Source organism: Anas platyrhynchos, chromosome 1 (assembly GCF_047663525.1).
Source record: "Anas platyrhynchos isolate ZD024472 breed Pekin duck chromosome 1, IASCAAS_PekinDuck_T2T, whole genome shotgun sequence".
Lineage (NCBI taxonomy): Eukaryota > Metazoa > Chordata > Aves > Anseriformes > Anatidae > Anas > Anas platyrhynchos.
The window spans coordinates 46,318,736-46,338,554 of NC_092587.1; the positions used below are offsets into that span (position 1 = coordinate 46,318,736).

General features: G+C 34.4%; 1 protein-coding gene and 1 non-coding gene across 4 annotated transcripts in view; one reads left to right on the forward strand and one right to left on the reverse strand.

Moving 5' to 3' along the window:
• Window positions 1-670: 670 nt before the first annotated feature.
• Window positions 671-19,819, reverse strand: part of CFAP54 (cilia and flagella associated protein 54) — a 113,292-nt gene continuing 94,143 nt past the window's right edge. For all 3 annotated transcript variants that reach the window (XM_072036319.1, XM_072036316.1, XM_038173083.2), the window contains 10 exons: window positions 19,368-19,473; window positions 18,527-18,586; window positions 17,855-17,987; window positions 14,756-14,956; window positions 13,334-13,527; window positions 9,581-9,775; window positions 8,117-8,223; window positions 7,253-7,442; window positions 5,826-5,900; window positions 671-3,291 (listed from right to left, as the gene is read on the reverse strand). In XM_072036319.1, coding sequence (XP_071892420.1) covers window positions 3,163-3,291; window positions 5,826-5,900; window positions 7,253-7,442; window positions 8,117-8,223; window positions 9,581-9,775; window positions 13,334-13,527; window positions 14,756-14,956; window positions 17,855-17,987; window positions 18,527-18,586; window positions 19,368-19,473 — 1,390 coding nt within the window. In that variant the 3' untranslated portion in view covers window positions 671-3,162. The remainder of the gene's footprint in view (window positions 3,292-5,825; window positions 5,901-7,252; window positions 7,443-8,116; window positions 8,224-9,580; window positions 9,776-13,333; window positions 13,528-14,755; window positions 14,957-17,854; window positions 17,988-18,526; window positions 18,587-19,367; window positions 19,474-19,819) is intronic.
• On the forward strand, window positions 10,211-10,284 carry TRNAN-GUU (transfer RNA asparagine (anticodon GUU)). The gene has a single exon. It is a non-coding gene; the product is annotated as a tRNA-Asn (tRNA).

The window sequence follows — 19,819 nt, forward strand, 5'->3', positions numbered from 1 at the left end:
GTCAATGCAAAAATACTACAAAATACACACTGATGAGGGGATTACTGTTATCTTCTTATAAAGAAACTGAGGCATAGTGAGGCTAATTACTAGGATTATTTTGTTGGACTGATGTCTTCCAAAAACTGGATAAATACTTACGCCAAACAAAAAAATGTGAATGAGTTGGAGCTGTACTGGAATTTAAAAATCGGTCACATGCAATTGAATAAATCTGTGTGAAATTACTAATTTCCACACCATAAAATTAATTTAACCAGAAATAATTCCAAGTTGCTAAATATTTGTAGATGTGAGATAAATCCCATTAATGCCTCAAATATACAGACAGTAATATAACTCAAAACTATATCAAAACAGTATTTGAAAAATGAGATGGTCTTAAAAAGGGTCTTAAAAAACAAACAAACAAAAAACAATTTTCAGAACTGTCATTGTTAAGCTCACTGTTCAGTTTCAATTTGAGGCCCAACACAGTCTTGGTGATGCAGTTAATAACTGCAGAAGCTATTTTTGTTCTTGCTTTTTTCATTCACTTCACGGAACAGAAAATACCAAAGGAATAGGTAAAAAAAAAAAAAAAAAAAAAAAAAAGAAAAAAAAAAGAAAAAAAAAAAACCTGCTCCTTTTACTTTTCTTTATTTCTTTGCAGGATCCTTCATGTACATCGTCCAGGGGATGCACTGAAGATAAAATACCATTCATTTTGGAATCCTTTCAACTTGTTCTCCCTCTCCCCTTCCCTTGCTCCATAACTTACCAGATAGGGAAACACTATCAATTCCATCTACAGAAGTGGAATGGAGAAATATTTCAATTACAACGTGAAAAGAATCCATGAACAGGGCAGCTGTTCAAAGCTGTCAAGGCGGTCAGTGGCCCTTCAGCTGTGCTGCATGGGGCAAATCACGGAGCAGACCTCCAGAGGGCCCTCCCTGGCACTTCAGGCTGTGAAAATAGAGTACCTTTCCCCTCCTCCTCTACACTTTTGGAGACAGTGAAGCAGAGGAGTATTCTGTAGAAATTTAATTGAGCATGATGCTGACATAAATTTTTCCTGGTCTTACATATCCAAAACTTCAGTCTCTGCAAAAACAACCCAAACTTCTATGATACATAAAAACCAAAGCATTTTACTTTGCAACCAGTTTTATACTTCTGTGTAATTACTGGAGACATGTTTAAATATGAACTTCCTTCTTTACAAGCAGATTTTAACTAAAGAGTTTAATTTTGTGCTAAAATAAAAATGTTTTCCCCGATATTTCATTTTGAAACCTGCACTGAATGCTTAATCCTGTGTTTCTGAGAGTAGACTCTGCTGCTATGGATACAGCGAGGTCAACTTTTCAGCCCTATTATTTTACTGCGCAGTGTTAAAGGAGATGGCAGGAAAACTTTATTCTTTTTTTTTTCCCCAACAAAAGTATCTTAGAAAGTGTAATGTATTTTAAATGTGTATATAAAGCATTTCATCAATATTAACATGAGAATTATAACAAGGTCTGGACTGGCAGCACTGAAGAAACACCTTGCCAGAACTTTGCTTCCATTTTCACTTGATGCTTTAAGAATGCGGTACAAATATTCATTAAGCTACACAAAAGTCCTGTGATAATCCTCAAGGTGATTCCAAAAGAAAAAGAAAGGTTTTATGCTTTTTATGCAGCACAAGAGGAGACTGAATAGCTTTTCTGTAAGAGCTGCAAATTTCTACTTCTTCCTTGAGAAAGAAAAATGAGTAATGTCAATTTTTATCTTTCCTGTTTTTTTGAAGACCTCCAGAACTATAAATTCTTTTAATTGAAAGCCTAATGCTACCAAATAGCTCCTCCAAATTGGCTGTTAGGCAGCTGAGTTAAATAACCATTGTAGCTCAGTTTTAAAATTGTCTCACAAAAATGCCTTCCCTATCAATTACTCAGTTTTTACTTTCTTTTTATCGTGGTATCATAGTCCTTATAATTTTTCTACTATCTACAGCATTACAGAAAAGGCTGGACAAAATAAAAAATAGCACAACTTTTTAAAAGGCACACAGCACAAATATATCCACTCTTATCTCTTTTATAAGAAAAAAGAAAAACAGTAGAAAACATAACTCCATTTTTTTTCTTGTTACTGATCCCATTTAAGATATTCACTGTGCTGAATCTTTTACTACCACCCCACAAGAAACTTCACTGGTAGAACAGGTAACCACATTTCTCTGAAAAGCACAAGTGAAAGAGAATCCATAATTTCCAAACAGCTTGAAATATTTTCTCGTTCTATCATGGGACTACAACACAGAGAGACTGAAGTGAAAGGTGCTGTGTTTTCAACCCCATTGGTTATTTTGTGCAGAAACTCAGGAATCCTGTTAGTCCTAATTTTTCACTGTTAACATAGCGAGTGACTGGACAAGTCTGTCAGTGCACCTGCCCAAACATCCCTTACTTTTACTGTTGCAAACACAAGAATTATGGCTATTACCAAATTCTTCTAACTAGTGAAGAAGAATTGCCTTGTGATGTGAGCAGAACCAAAAGGCCATGCATCTAACTACACTTTCTTGTTCAGCCTTGTTCAACTAAACTACTTTTTTGTATCAAATTCCCTCTATGGGACAAGTATATTTCCTCAGGTAGCTGTTGATAAGACTAATAAGGGTTTCTTCAGCACTTTAAAATAATATTTACATCACTGACAACATAAATAGAGGTTGTGTTAACATTTTAGAATAATGTCCAAAAATTGTTCTGTATAGTACCATACATGTATAGTACCATTACTCTGATTTTTTAAACTGGCTATTTTGAACCAATGCTTTCAAATTCTGGAGACATCTGAATGACCGTTTTCACTCTCAACAATCTTTAATGTGTTTGGCAAAAGATAAAGAAGTATGAAATGCTAGTTTCCAAACATAAGTGTAAAAGAACAAATCCAGTGATGATTTTACAGATAATATCTTCTCAATAAGAATGCACTTTTAATACAACTAATTCCTAAAAACATATTTTAATTTTAAAATAATTGAAAATTACCTAAAAATGAAAATGATAAAACACATTAGAAGCCAAATCACGGTGTGATTAATGAGTTTTTTTCACTAACAGCAGAACTGAAGTCTAAATCTACAATACTCAGCAAGTGATTAAGTTATTTCAAAATTGGAATTTAGTGAAAAAGAGAAATGATCCAATGGAAAAGGCTTTCTTCAGTTATTGTACATCCATTGGCAGCACTGGCAGGATCAAACATATCTTCCAAAGTTGATATTGATTGCAAAGTAACATCAAATGGGATCTGACAAGAAGGGGAAGAAAAAAAAAAAAAAAAAAAAAAAAACTTTGTTAAGTGTATAATTACCAAAACCTACATATATAAAATATTCAAATATCTCATAATGAAGCCAGATTTCTGACCTACAACCAAAGTGTAAATTAGAAGTGCTAATTGCCTCAATATAAATTTGTGGTTAATGACATCTATTCCTTGAAACTAGAAGAATGAGATTAAGGGGAAGAAATTTCTGTGAACAGTCTAGCTCACAAAGTTCCTCCTAATCATTTGTAGATAAAATGAAGATGTCAGAAAAGAGTAGCAATAATGATTAGTAATTTGGAAAGTTTTTCCTAAAATGAGAAGTTGAAAGACTTGAGCTAGTTGTAGAAGGTGAAACAGTGGGCTAAATAGTGGGATAAATTGTTTTGTATGTCCATTGGACACGGAGAAGAGCTATTTAGCTCATTTTGCAACTAATACGCTTTAGATATTACGAAAAACCAACTGTAGGAAAATAAGCACTGGAAGAGGCTATCTAGGGAGGTTAATTTCTAATGCAATTATTTTATTGAGAAATTTACTTTTAACATTTAAAATTTGAACTCCCAAGCATAATACTTTATTATCTCTCTCAAGAGCAGAGCTGTTCATTAAATGGCTTTAAAAATAAACTGGTAAATCAATTTTTATTCTTAAAGCATTCTTAACATTCTTAAACAGTCAAAGAATGTTAGATGAATAATTTAATGAAAAGACACATTTTCGCCTTAGAAATATAACTCCATGCTGAAGCAAAAGCGCTAGAAGACACATGAACAGAAAAAAGAGAATCAAAGAAGAGAAACTGGAAACATGACAGGAGTTAAAGTATGACAGCTGAGAGAATGAGAAAACAAATACCACAAATTAGAACTGACTTTGTCCAATTAATTCACAAGAAGATCAGCAACAAAAAAATGTATGGCAGGGAAAAAAATGATGTGAAACTACATATAAGCAATGTATTTGCTGCCTTTTCCTGTGTGTTTGAAAACAAAGGGAATGTACTGTTCTCCATAATACATAATCCCATGCTGAGGTTTCTAGCTCTCACAGAGAAGACTGGGTAATGCACACATGCAACTTATTTGAAAGCCTGGAAATATACGTAGAAATATTCTGTAAACAATTAAATGCTAAGCTGGCTCTAGGGAAGAATGAAGATTTCTCATCACCTTGAAGGATTAGACTTCACTCATTCAGCCAACTCTGCCATATCTAATAAGATGTAGTCTGAAGCCTCTGCTTGAAACTTTGTGGTGAAAAGCCCATTGGTTCACCTGCTGAAACATTTTAGTTTCTTGTGGCAGTATGGCAGAATAAAACAGAGCAGATGACATCATATTCTTACTGGAAAGATACTGTTAAATCTTTCTCTCTCACTTTCATTGTAGACCCTCAAAAAGAAGCAGACCAGGGGGATTCATGAGAATTTAAAACAGGCCCAGGAGGCCCATAGAATTCTAAGGAAGCTTGGCCATACCTTTCCCTAGGTATTTGTCACAAATCTACCATGGAAGATATTTCAGTGGGACCATAGAAAGTATAGCCTTGCAGAATAAATATGTATGTATGCATTGATAGAGCTGGACTATCGAGATATGAAGGTCTGGGAGTCACTTGGGAGGGACCTTCAGGATGGATAAAAGGAGTGGCAACAATGGTGCAATGTATATAAAGGGAAACAGAAAATATGTAGGTAACAGCCTGCAGGATGCACAGGACAGCATTACAGATTCTCTCTTCAGTAACAGACCATTAGCTAAACTGTTTCCAGATAAAACTAGGGATTCACTTTTGGTAAAGAAGAGCTACCTGAGTAGAAAAGGGTACAGTTGATGCCCATTATCACTTTATTGTGAACAATTATAGGCAAGATAGTTATGGGGGAGTCATATGTTATGGATTCAAAGCTCTTCCTTGGAGTTCCTTAAGCCCTGGCAGCACTGCTCCTGATCCTGCTAGCATGCCTGAGAACACTGAGTAATATTGCTGCCTGCTATGGGCCAGTTCCCATAGTCTCCTCTGGGATACTGACTACAAATAAATACCAATAGGAATACAACAGCATGGACAAAAAAAAAAATGGCATACTATCTGTGAGGCAGAGAAAGCTAAAGAAAATAGAAGGAAATCCTGAATAACTGCAAAAATAACAGGCATGGAAGAAAATTGCATTTGGCAACTGCATCGTGGAAATACAATGGAACAGTAAATTCCATCTAAACAAAGATCAGAGAATGGTGGATAGACCAGATAAATCCATTGTGAGTGAGATTTATTTTTTATACATATTTATTTGTATAAAAAGGTGATTCTAACAATGAAGATATCCACAGCTGGTAATCATGAACATTTGTATTAAAAAAAAAAATAAAAATTAAAAAAGCCCAGAAATGTATGAGAAAAAGATTGAAAGGTACAAGATACTTAGTAGTAAAATCCATGTTTCAGCCTAACTGAACAATTGTTTTATTTTAGAAAACACATTTTTACTATTGATGAGAATAGCATACCTCAGTCAATGGTGAGGACAGGTCTGGAACAGAGAGCAGAGCTTTGACTTCAGATAAACACCTTTTAGCCATTTCCTAATGATATAAAACAAGAGAAAACTAATGCTGTACTATGTCTCATCCGATAAGCTAACAGATGGTTTGGCTTTACAAAATTGTTCAGAACCACCACATTTTAGCTTATTCTAGTTAAATTCAGGGGAAAATACATTTTATTCTGCAACAAAAATAGTTGTGTTTGCTGTACAATACAAGTGCCCAAACCTTGCAGTTTTTACTGAGGAGAAATTGCCCCTGGCTCAGGTATTAAATCCAATGAGTATACTTTTGCCACATGTTTACTGAAAATATTATAAACAAACATTCTGACAAGATGGTATTTATATATATCTAATGCATGGCATGTTAATCTTATTACTATTCTAAACATTGGTTTTCCAATTACTGACATACAGTAACGAAAGTTTGAGCAAAAACCTTCAGGTAATCAGAAATACCCAGTAAAGGACAGCTCTGTCTAGCCTCCTGTAAACACTGTATGCTGTGATTGGCCAAAACATCATTTGTTCTCCAAGCTGGTCAAAATACAGCTTTGTAATAATGGCACAGTGCACAATTGTCACTGTTTCACAGCATCCATCAGACCAAATGACAGCCTCTACATCATTAATCATTTCATATAATAGATATAAAGAGAATCCTGTCACATGATAAATGTCTCCCACTTTGAAAATAAACGTCTATTTTGCCTTGGCATTTATCAAGTAGCAGTTATGCTGTGGCAACATTCTATTCCATTGACATTATCTCAAAGAAACCACATGGAAAATTCTGAAATTACCTCTTTTGTGTATGTATGTCAGGGGAGTTATTTGGTTGTGGACCATATTCAGCCTTGCTAATAACAAAAAAAAAAAAAAAAAAAAAAAAAGACGAAGGTGGCATAGAGAAAATGAAAATAAATTCACTGCCAGTTTTACTCAGCTCTCAGTAGTGTTATTAGAAGGTTCTTATTTCAGAAACCATCACTGCCCATTTTGCATTGAAGATGTGTAACTGATTTTTTAAAAAGCACTTTTGGGTTGATCTCTCTGCTAATTTAACACCGTGCCAAGCATTTTCAGATGTAGATTGCTATAAATTAGGCATCAAATTTCAGATTTATGTACCTGAAGATGTGGCCTTTATTTTCAAGGGGGAGTTTGAACAAGCCTGGTATTTTTTGTAAAGCATCAAGCAATATGTAAGGAGAAGGAAAAGTTAAACATTAAATGAAAAGTGAAAATATCTCAACATTTCTTGAAAGGGGTGAGGCAAGTTTAATCTTCTGTGTCTGCCTTCCAAGCTACCTGTCATTTATTTCCCCAAAATAGACATCTTAAATAAAACTGTCAGACATATTTAAGAGCAAAATTGTTCTCACTTACTTCTGTTTTTTCATCAAGATGCACTTTTGCAATATTAATTTCAGCTTTCTCTGAAGGAATTATTTTCAGGTTTTCACTGTGTTCAAGAAAACTTGTAGGTTCTGAAGCTGAAGATAAGGTTTCCGAACTTTGCATCAACATTTCAACTTGATGTTTCAGATTAGATAATTTCTCCCTTAAAGAAATAACTCTGAAAGACAAGATTTTATTACATATTGATTAGGTTCTAGATTTTCTTTCATTTCAAGACTGATCTCATTATTGTACCAAAAGAAAAAAAAATCCATTAAAAATGTGTAAATATGGAATGTTTAAGTTTTTTGCATTAAATGTTAAGAAGCAACATTTTAAGTAAGCCTCTCTAAGAAAAAAAAACTCATTCAACCAGCACAAGGTGGGCTGACAAGCTGGGTAGCAGAGGCTGCACTTATGTTTGACCTTTAGTCCTTTCCATCTACCTGCTCAGCCATTCAAAAAATTTTGGTCTAGATTAATGACAAGGAATAGGTCATGAAAAATTCCATCAGATGTAAAAAGAAGGGCTGAGTCTGGGGCTACAACAAATTATTGCAGGCTCAGAGTTGTATGGGAAGGAAGGAGTACCTAATCCAGTGAGAGAATGGAAGAGTGCTAGCATTTTCTTTTGTTGCTATACCAAAGTAATGCAATTAGCATATGTTATTCATTTCTTTAAGAAACAAAACTAAAAGACTAGTGTACTGAAAAGACATAATTTTGGATGGGTTTGATGCTGTGTGCAACGTCTTACAGATTTTATAGTGAAAAGTCTGAAAAGCTAAAAAGAATGCATTTAAAGACTTTCATATGGCATGAAATAACAGGACAAAGTCAGTGATTACTTACCTAGCCAATGGAACCCATAAGTGACCTGAAAACACAGACATTGAACTGAAAATCTTGATGTTGCTAATCTTGATAGGCTTGGTATTATAAGCATAAAGCAGCAAAACCTGTAGAAGAGATGGAATAGGTAAACTATACTGTGAAAGGGTACAGAAGGCCTAAAGTATTTCAGTGATACTGGATTATATGACTATCAAATTCAGTGTACTGGTAAAGACTAAGATAATTGACTTTCAGAAAAAAAAGTAGAGTATGGTCTCTTAGAATTTGTACTATACTCAATTTTTATGGCTGTTAAAGCACTTATTTATGGTTATTTTCTTTCAAAGTATATGAATTATTTCAGTGATATCATTTATATGGGTTTGAAAATGAGTTGTACCCTATAGAGCCACCATCAAAATCCCAATCTAGCTCTGATCCCAGTCAATCAATCACACTTAGGTTCAAGTTGAAAGTTCCTACTTCAAGTAGGCTGAACAGAGACCTTTTATGAATTTCCAAAAGGCAATTATTTACACTTCCAATATGACCTTGTGCATGGCTGTCATCATACTATATTTAAATACATGAACTGCACATAACTCACCATTCTAACAGAGTGGTATCAATATCTGAGCACAAGATGATGAACTAGAATGTTCTCATCTTTCACAGAATTAATTTTCTTGTATGACTGACAATATGCGTCCCAGTAGTGGCTGATTATTTTGACTACATGGAGAGTGTCAAGAATATGGCATACATATGTCAGTTGTTTTCAAGAGTTGTCTCCAGATCTCTACTGGTCTGTAAGGCCTTAAAGTAACTTTTAAAACTATATCGAGAAGTGCATTCTTTGCACTAACTTCACATTGCTTCTATTAGCTCACTAATAGAGATGAGAAGGATCTAGCAAAAACTTTGATTTGCTAAGCCAAAATGTTTAGAGACCATGAAACCCTATTGCAGTATCAGAAATTGTATCTACATTCAGTTCCATTGTTTAAAAACAACACAATTTCCATCTCCCAGTCTCTCACTTCCACACAACCCTCCAGTCCATCTCACCTTTCATTTTTAATCTGATTTCTCAGGGAAATGAGGTTCAAGAAATCCCAGTTTCTTTGTATACGAACACCTCTCCTTTCTGACAGCCTCCTACCAAGTGATGCTGTTTGAATATTTGCAACCTTCAACCAAATTTAAGTGTAGAGTCTTAAAGACTTAAAAGTCTTGCAAAAGACAAGCAAACATTATGGTCTGGAGGCTCTACATGATCTCCAAAGTCTTTCGTTAACCTGCTATCAAATGACTGTCAGGGCATTATGTTTGTCCTGTGTAGCAGTTTTGTGTTGTAATAAATGCATCGCTCTGGGCTGTCCAGCTTGCCAACTGGACAGTTGTTCTGTCATGACCAAATATTCACTAGAAATGAGACTTAATTTATTCCAATACTTAATAACTGCTTTGGTGTAGCTATACCTTAGTCTCTGTATTGCTTGATGGCTTTGCCAGAGAAGGATTGTACCACTGAATGTTAATTTCCTCATTTGAAGCATTTGCTGCTCTACTCTCTGATCGAGCAGTCTGATGGTCTGCTTCTGTGGTGACAGAAACTGGAGAAGCTATTCTCACACTTGGCATCTTTGGTAAAATTCCAGAAGTTTCAAGAGACATCTGAAACACACACACAAATTAAATTGTATTTTACTAGTGTAACATGTTTATAATAACCTAATGTCTATTAATATTATTGTAACTTTGAGTCCTGTGCAAATATATGCTTATTTAGATAAATGGGTAATTATTTAAAGGTGTCCATCTTAACAAGTCAAGGCTTTACAAAATTCACATAAAGAGATATTTCTAAAGGTAATACAAAGAACCTCTAGGCTGACTTAGAGACATCTACAATAACAGTGATTATTATATTTGACTTGTAATCCTCATGGTATTATCCTTTTTGCTAGAAGATATTATTTGACATGCTGACCATACAAAAATTATTGATGGAAAAGTCATTTGGCTGCTATACGTACTGGTAACTAAAATAGAAATGCCAGACTGAAGTTTTATTTATGTTTAAATATTCTTTTTGTTCATTTTCAGGGTGTCTCTGTGGCGCAATTGGTGAGCGCATTCGGCTGTTAACTGAAAGGTTGGTGGTTCGAGCCCACCCAGGGACGGGGCATCGCATTTTGAAAGGAAGTTGTGGGGAGCTGGGGATTGGCCTCTTCTTGCAGATAACTAGCAATAGGACAAGAGGGAATGGCCTCAAGTTGTGCCAGGGTAGGTTCAGGTTGTAAATTAGAAGGAATTTCTTCTCAAAAAGAGTGATTAGGCATTGGAATGCCCAGGGAGGTGGTGGAGTCACTGTTCCCGGGGGTGTTTAAAGAAAGGTTGGACGTGGTGCTTAGGGACATGGTTTAGTGGGTGACAGTGGTGGTAGGGTAGTCGTTGGCCCAGGTGGTCTTGGGGGTCTTTTCCAACCTTAATGATTCTATGATTAGCTGTACAACTAACATACAGTGATATCTACTGAAAATCCAGTCACTTAATTTGTGAGGATTTGTCACATGTCATATCTACTCAAATATACATGGAACATTAGCAGACTATTCATCAAATAGTTATTGTTTAGTTATCATTTACCAGAGAAGCAACTGGAGGAGTACTGTCAACCAACACTCATTCATTCATGAATAAAAGCCTTTAAAAATTGTAAAAGATTTGATTTAAAGACTGAACAGTGCCACATCATTTCTAGTGTTTAAGTATTTTGCAGTTTGTAAAGAATGAAGGAGGCTAAACAGTGACATTTTGGTGGAATACGGATGCTGTTTAGAGCTATAGTATCTCCATCATTGATTCCAAATTATGGACACTGGAAATAAGTGCCTGGAGAGTTCGTTCTGTTTTAATATTGAATGTTCATTGCTGAAAAAGCCTGGAGAATTTTACCCACTTAATTTTTAGACAATACAGCTCAAAAGGCAATAAATCCGAGTGAATGGAAGACAGATTTTTCACACTAATCCAATCTTACTTCATAAAGCCAGCTCCCAACCCACATCGAAATATAGAACTGAAGATAAACATGGAGTCATGCATGCTATAGTTATGTATTTTAGCACATGGATTTACCTTCAGTATGGCATGGTACAACAACCTGGGGATGGTCCACAACACATAAACTCTGAATATGATAATACCTCTTAGCATGCCATGAGGTTTTGCATGGCTAACCCACCTAGTACAAGAATATTCTACATTCAAGATCTTAGACTTTACTTTTGGCAATGAATCGCCCACAATCCTGCTAAAATGCAAAGTGAACAAAATTATAAGAAAATGCACATATGGAGATGGGAACGACCTAATTTATGCCAAGCTCCTCAGTTAAAGCTCTCAAAAGTCTGTTTTATGATATGTTTTTCTTTCTAAAACGTGTGGTGTATTTTCTTTTTCACTGAGCTGTTTCTTTTGTTATTTACATCATATTGAATCTTTTGAGGATGGATATTATAACTGCTCTTGTCAAACTGGAGGGCTGCTGAATTGCATCTATTCAACTTTGGTGAAAGCCTGAGAACAACAAATTGTCTTATTTTAAGTGTTTCTAGCCCTACATACTATCATGCAGTGGAATAAAAAATAAATATTTTTTAAAAAGCATGAAAAATGCAACAGGCCACACAATTTTAACTTTAACCTTCTTAATATAACTTGGATTCTTTTCCTGTAGAGCTGAAAAAAAAAAATTGTAAGTCAAAAACAGAAAGACATATGTAACTGAAACAAGCTTGTACATAAACATCTTTCTTTCAAAAATATCTATTTTTATTGTTAAAAAAAACAGTATCAAATTACAGTAACATTTAAAAAAAATAATTTACACAGCCTTCTGAATAGTTAAAGCTTCTAAAAATATTGTAACAAAAATCAATGAAGCTTAGAATTTAAAAAAGTAAGAGCTTTATGCTTGTTAGCTGTCTACAACAGTGAAGCTAACACATGATTATGAGCTTGCACCTGTCACGAACATGACAGTGAGCTCTGAAGCTTATTATTCTAGGACAGTGTAATACTAATTATGTCAAAAGAAGAGCAGACAGAGTAAAATAATTTTTGATATACGATGGCTGTTATAAATGTCACATACCATATATTTACAATTTATTCAGTGGCACAGTCAGCTCTTTGTTGGGAAATGAGTAATGATATGCTGTCCAACACTGCAGAAAGTTCACCAACTCTAGAAGAGCTACTTTCACAAAAGTATTTTAATTCACTTTGATAAGATAAAAAGCCCTCACTCCTCAAGGCTCCCTTGTCTCCATCTAACGCCAAACGTAGTAAGTAAAAAATAAACCATAGAGAGTAACCCATTGTTTTAATTTTTTAGTATTAGGATAATTATTAATGTGAGAAGTGTGATGGGGAAACTTGGAAGAAAATCATTTTTACATTGAATCTTCAAAGACTTTTGCCATACAACATTCAATACATATGCCATGGTCAGCATAGACTCCAGAATTCCAGTTTGAGATTTCTTTAAGTGGTATAGTCTGAGCTGCTTATATTTGAAAGCTTAAATAGTCTGTTTGCAAGCAAGAGAAAATACTGATTTTCTAGCTAGCTGATAGTCAGTGAAAAATTTTGGCAATCGTCAGACATTAATTGAATTTGAAACATGGGACTTCAACAGATTTTGAGAAACTATAAATTATACATTTATGATTTTCAAAATCAGTCTTTTACTACAGACCAAATAAACAATATTGTTATTGCTTGTACCAACAAATTGCCAATCAAACCTTAGGAAATTTTTGGTGTGAAACATGGAGCTCTCAAAGATTAAAAGCTTCAGCCTTACCTAATAACACATCCACCTTCTAAACTAATCATGAACTTGTCTTAAATATCATTTTGCTTAACTTCCTAAGGCCTAAATAGTGTAGGCAAAGGATAGTGATCATATCTGCAGGAACGAATACCACAAAGATGTTTGCATTTGTTAGTGAAGTCCTTCACTGCTTGCGCAGGATTTTGTTTTTGCATTTTTTGTGTTTTTTTTTTTTTTTTTTTTTTTTTGTGTGTGTGTGTTTTTTTTTAATTTCTTTTTTCAGTAGTGCTCCTAGAAATACCACCATTGGAATTAGAAAGAATCTGAACATTTACAAAATGCAACTATAATATATATATATTTGAAAAATCCATATGAACAATAAGTACCTTTGAAGAATCAGCTAGACTACCATGTGGTAGTTCTACATCATATAGCTCTTCTGGGAACTTCTCAGGACAACACATAGAATATTCGGACAAATGTTTTTTAAGAAAGGAATGCATTTTTGCAATGCGTAGAACAATCCATGTGTCAAAAACAGATTTAAGGCGTCCATCTCTTCCAGAAAATAATTCAGGTCCTGATTTAGGGGCAGGTTTGGAAAGAGATTAATTTTATTAATTATCATTTGCATTTAAAAGTAAAGTTTTATACTGCTACTGGATATTTAAAAGTATAGTACAATATTTAAATCAATTCTGTAGGAAATAAACATTTCCAACAACTATACTGATTGTCCTTGAATGTTAATAGGGTATGCTTTTTGGACTCCAGTTTTTCACTGGAAACCTGATGCTGAACAAGGCTCTGTCTAGTACTGTAAAGTGACAGATGCAGATTTGGGGTTTAGGGACTTAAATTTGGATATGTAAGCATCAGTATGTTCACTAGACTTCTAAATACCAGCTAGAATAAAGGTATATTTAGCCAATACAGTCAAAAAATCTCTAAGTGCAACTTTGCTCACCCTAATTTAGACAGCTAGTGGCTGATGATAAGAGTCACTCCTTAGGCTTCATCAACAATAACTGCAGTGGTATATGCATATTTTGACACCTACATATACATACTTTACTGTCCTTACAGTTCTGCAGTGAGGTAGAATACTTTCATCTGATGTCACAAGGAAAAAATACCAACCTCCTCTGAAATTATTATTTTCAGAGTTGCTTAGCTTCTCTCTAGAGAGTCTACAATCTAGTTTGATTCTTGACTATCAGTGTCACTTGCCTATCCAGCAGCTTGCCATCACATGCAGATGCCCAGAAATCAACAGATTCCCACTCTATTTAAAAGTTTCTATCTAAGCTTGCTGTAAAATAAACCAAGTATGTACATAATATCTGAGCATTTAATCCAAATGCTCAATAGTGCTCAGCCTTCCCATTTAAACTACAGTCAACTCCTATTTTCATATAATCATAGAATTTTCAAAAACAGGCCCCCAAACTGAACAGATTTGTTTCAGATGACACTGAAGTCTTATGTACATAGAATTTAAAAAATATATAGTTTATGAATTTAAAAAGTGCTCCAGAAATAGTAACAGAAATTCTGTTTTCTGGGATGCATTCTGTTGGCCTTAATAGGCCTGTAAAAAGCAAAGAAAAAAAGGTAGTATCTTCACTTACAACACATGTAAATTGACACAAATTATTACTTTAATAAAGATTTCTCACCTTTACATAATTTAAAAGAACTGAAAATGAGGAGATCTCAGATTATGGACTTAAAAACTGACATGTTTGGCCTGCAAGAACAGTATGTCACCTACAGCAGTTTTCTAGAAGGAATAAAAAAAATCATACCAGATCGAAGGTTTGTGTTATAAAGTCTTTGTAAATAACTGTGATATTGAATTAAGTGAACCCATGTTATCATCTCTTTCTTCCAGCTGGCCTTGGTGGCAAGACATTCCATTCTTTCTTGCTGGTTCTGCTCATTTTGTATAATTTGTTTGTTTTCAGTCAAAGATGCTGTGGGACTTTCATAGATGACATTGTATCCATCTGCAAATGCAGTAACAATACAAATATAGACATTAAGTCAATGGTTGCAATTCAAAAGCTGTTTCTAAGCTGTATTGGAACTATCTCTAAAATGTAACCTGTGAACCTGGTTATGTTTTTCATAAGAGCAAAATTCTTCATATTCTGCTTCAGTACTAGCTGAACACTGGGAAGAAAATATTTCTCAGATCACGGCCAAGAATCTGAGTGGTCCTTGTAAGAAGGTAAGAGGGGTAGAGAGAAAGGGTTTCTTCTCTTCTCTTCTCTCTCTCTCTCTCTCTCTCTCTCTCTCTTTCTCCATATAAAAGCTAAGCAAATGCAGAAATTAGTCTCAGTGCTTTGTCCTCAATGTGTGTGGGACACAATCATCTGCATCACCACTTTCTGACTCATTTGCAATACAGCCATACATCATGTTTAGTTCTATTTACAAAACTTTCACAAAATAAACCATTTAACTTAAATTGAGCTCTATATGTAGTCTCTGCTATCTAACACTTGCCCTGAATCCTCAAAATACACAGCAAAATGCAATTTTACATCTCTCTTTTAGTGGAGTTGTGAAAGGCCAAATTAATTCCTCTATCTGTGGAAGGTCTCTGTGCTTCCCTGTACAACTGGAGCCTGACTCTGCAGATGTTCTTCAGACAGAAACCTAAACAAAAATCTGTGAAAGTTTTGCCAGCATGAAGTTTGCAAAGACCTGATTCCTCATTCCTTGTTTCAAGTCTGAACCAAGATAAGGTTCCTAAGTGGCATGATATTTTAGTTTATCTTTGCCCTCTTTTCCCATCCAAACACATTAGAAACCAACTGACAGTAAAGTTTAGCAGATATCATTCTTACTCACTGTGGAACAAATCGAAATGATCAGCATAAGTAGGAAGATTTTCTGTTGTTATGCAGATGATAAAGGTCTTGAAGGAGTTAAGGAAAGTTCACTAGTGTATAACTAGGAATCCAAGCAAAGATCACTCAAAAGGAACATGATTCTGTGATCTTACATTATACTTGTAACAACAAGTGAACTAGAGTAGTGAATACATAATCAGCACTGAGTAAGCAATAGGTATCCTTGCAGATGTCATCAATCCTAGCTACTGCAGTTGAACTTAGTTACGCTGACCTGAACTCAGAATGTTTATTATCAACTTCAGTCCACAGTCCCTTTTAGATATTAAGTGTATTATCAATAAAATGTCTTATAGATTCTGGATGAAAAAAACAAACAAACAAACTTTTTTTTTTAGTGCTGCCTAAAAATGATACTTATGCAAAAAGAGTGGGAAAAAAATCACAGTTCAATTATCACTATATCGCAAATTATGTGCTATACATGTTTTCACTGTTTTAGTACATTGCTCTCTTAAAAACCTTCACAATTCTTCTGGTTTATGTCTCATTCCAAATAAAATAAACCTTACATTATAGTAATTCCTAATAGTAAGCTTCTAGCATACTTCTACAAAAGTTGAACGCCTCCATTATTCCTGATATATCACAGGCAATTGTAAAAACAGAATTTAGTTTTAAATGTCCACATTGTTTATAAACGAAACTTAAACAATGTGTTTCACTGATGGCTTTAAAGAAAATATTTAGCATGCTGTGCTGATCATTTCCATTTCAATTTACCTTTATATATTTTGGCCTACTATTGCTTTTCTACATTTTCTATTTTTTTTCATTTTTTTTAATTTTTTGTGCTGCCTAACAGAACTATCAGGAGAAACACCTGCTGCATTTGATAAAAGGAAAAAAAAAATGATCTGTAATTATAAGCAAATGGTGCTAATACAAGACAATCAGATTGATGGAAGGTCTTAGCATACAACACTTGTTTTCATAAACCAATCAAAACACGTGTTTAAACACTGTGCAGTAAGCAGACATTGCTCAGCTTTGCCAGCAACTGTTGAGTAACTCAATCTTTGTCAGTCACTTGAGATGACTGAAATTAAGCCATGGAAACAAAATTTGATCACTAAATATTTTCCAGTTTAAAAATAAGCATTGATATTTTGCCTTAGTGCTTATGTAACATTTTGAAACCATTATGCCACAATTACTAATTTCACTAAATTTAGTTTTTATCAAAAACTTCCATTTCATCAGCTCCAGTAGTAAAATAAATGCAGAAGTTGGCATTAAATGAGGCAAAGTTCTACTGAACAGGTAGGGGAAGCATCTCTAAAAGATAATACATTGGACTGGAAAGACAGTGAAATTTTTTATTATACGGTCATTGACTTTTAGAATATAGTACCTAGGCAGATAACTTTGCAAGAGGTTTTTTTGTTGGTTACTTTGGTTTTGGTTTGGGTTTGGGTTTTGGTTTATTGGTTGTTTTGGGGGAGGGGGGAGGTTGGTTGGTTGTCTTTTTGTGTGTAGGTGGTGGTGGCTTTATTGGTGGGAAGCTATTCAAGATCAACAGTTGATTGTGAAATCTGAAGAAAAAGTGAAAATCTCCAAAGAAAAGCTGGTATAACTAAGGAAAAATTATGTTCTAAATGAGAGTTTGACAAAAAAGCCAGGATGCCTTATCTGGGGGCCAAGAGCTACTCTGGAAGTCTAGGGAAGCCTTGTGACAAAGGCCCATCTGTTTCTCTCAAAGATGGCAGTATGCACACTATTCCCATCACTCTCTCCAAACCACGGTATGCAACCTCCTCAATTTTTCTTAACCTATTAAGCTGATTAAAGACCCATTTGCCAGGTTACATAACTGCTCACATTTTGTACTGCCACGCAAGACAAGAAGGTTTGATTTTTACTTTACAAATTTGACTTATAGGTTTTCATAAATGAAAATTAGATACCAAATGTATTACTGGTTTATATGGCATATATAGTTCATTTTTATTGAATGTTCTAATATTACTAAGTATAAAGGAATACCAGACAAGAAGTCTCTGTATGAAGCAAGAAGATCCATGGAAGCAAATTCTGGAATTTTCTGCTGTACTTCATCCTTCTCTTTAACACTCTTCATTCCAATTAATAGCTGAGAAGCAACCACTGCTTCACTAACCTAAAAATAATATTTATTTTATTTAGGACTTGTTCACTGCAATATTTACACAGATTTTAAAATCTGAGACTAGCAAGCCAATATTGAAAAATTAATTACTCAATATTCTATATTTTTAAAAGTCAGGAAAATATTCCACTCCTCCCTGACGTATGGTACATACCATAGTTAAATAAATCATTACTGCTGACAGCTTAATTACTACACAAGTGATTTCAAATCAGATATCCTCACCTGGATGCCACTGATGTCTGCTCACATGTCAAATACATATGCACATATCAGGCAGTGTGCTATTATATTTGCACTGAACCAAAGTAGAGGCAAACAGAGTCAGATCTGTCCATGAGAGATTAAATGCACCACTCAGACAGCATCCACTTTAATTTCCCCAAATTAAGGCCCATGACAGAAATTTCAGGGAACCTTAATTCTTGGCTTGATTTGTGTTGTCTTGTCTTGTTTTGTTTTGTTGGGTAAATTGCAGGAGATAAAACCAAAGACAAAAAAAAATTACTTCTTCAGAATATTGCACCAACCTGTCTGGCTGCTCTTACTGCAATCCAGGCTTGTACTTTGTAGCCTTCTGATTTCAGAGCCTACTCAGGAAAAGAAGAGAGTTCTTTAGAAGAGGTCTAAAATCATACACCCACTCATAATTAGGATTCTAAATGTATTATGGTAAAATATACTTTGATGATAGCAAAAAATCCTCAGACTTAGGTAATTATTGTTTCATTTAAAAGCAAAAAACAACATTGGTTTTATACATCCATAATTTAATTGGTAAAAGCTCTACCCAGATTACCCAGAGCATACTAATTGTCTGCTCCTCCAAAATTTTCTCAGTGCAGTTTATACGACCCTCACTATTCCAGAGTTCAGGTATAATTTTCCATTTTCTAGAATCTCAATTACTCTTTCCTCTTATGTTAGACTTTACACTCAAAAAACAGTTTGTATCTGCTTTAATGTGGTTGGTGCCTTTTATGTTTCTCATTCCTCGCTCATAACTGTATTGAGAAATTGAAATATGAGAAAGTATAAATATTACCACATAAAAATCATGTTGGAATGTTATGTTTTCTTTGCAAAGAACAAATTAATGAAAACATTTGGTTCTGTTTCTTCTTATTTTCTAATAGAAAAATATTTTAAGTGTTATCATTCCACACAATAAACATGAAGAATCACATCAAACAAGATATAATTCTACTGCTGTACTATGTGATTTCTTTGTGTGATTTTTCTAGTAGGATTTTCAATACCAGTATGATTTATAGGTCACAGTAAGTAATAGCTTGGCAAGATGAACATTGTTGTAACAGAAATACATTTCCTGCTTTGAAGAGGCTGCTGCCCAAAAGATAGAAAACATACCCTTGATTTGGAAGGCAGCATCTTATCTGTCTGTGACACATTCTCATTGTGTGCAACAAAATGCATATACAATAGTGCTATTTCAAGGTATGATCTTCTTATTAACCTGTGAGAAACAAAACAAAGACCAATCAGTGTTAATACCAAAGTAAGCATTATGATGAGTCTGAGTCCTACACAAGACTAGCCAGACAGCCCCACCAAACAAATGTTTCATCCAATCCACACCATCTCTTTAAAATATATCTTCTTTCAGAAAGCCATGTAATCCTGTTTTCAAGTCTCAGTGGGTCTAAAACATCCCCATGGTTTGCTTAACAAGTAACACTGTGATTTAAGAGTATGTCAAATATAATTTGTGCTACATGCAATCAATATTCAATAAATATTCAACAATTTTTTACTTTATTCAATAAATACATGAGAAATGTTTAGTAAGAAAACTGTAATTC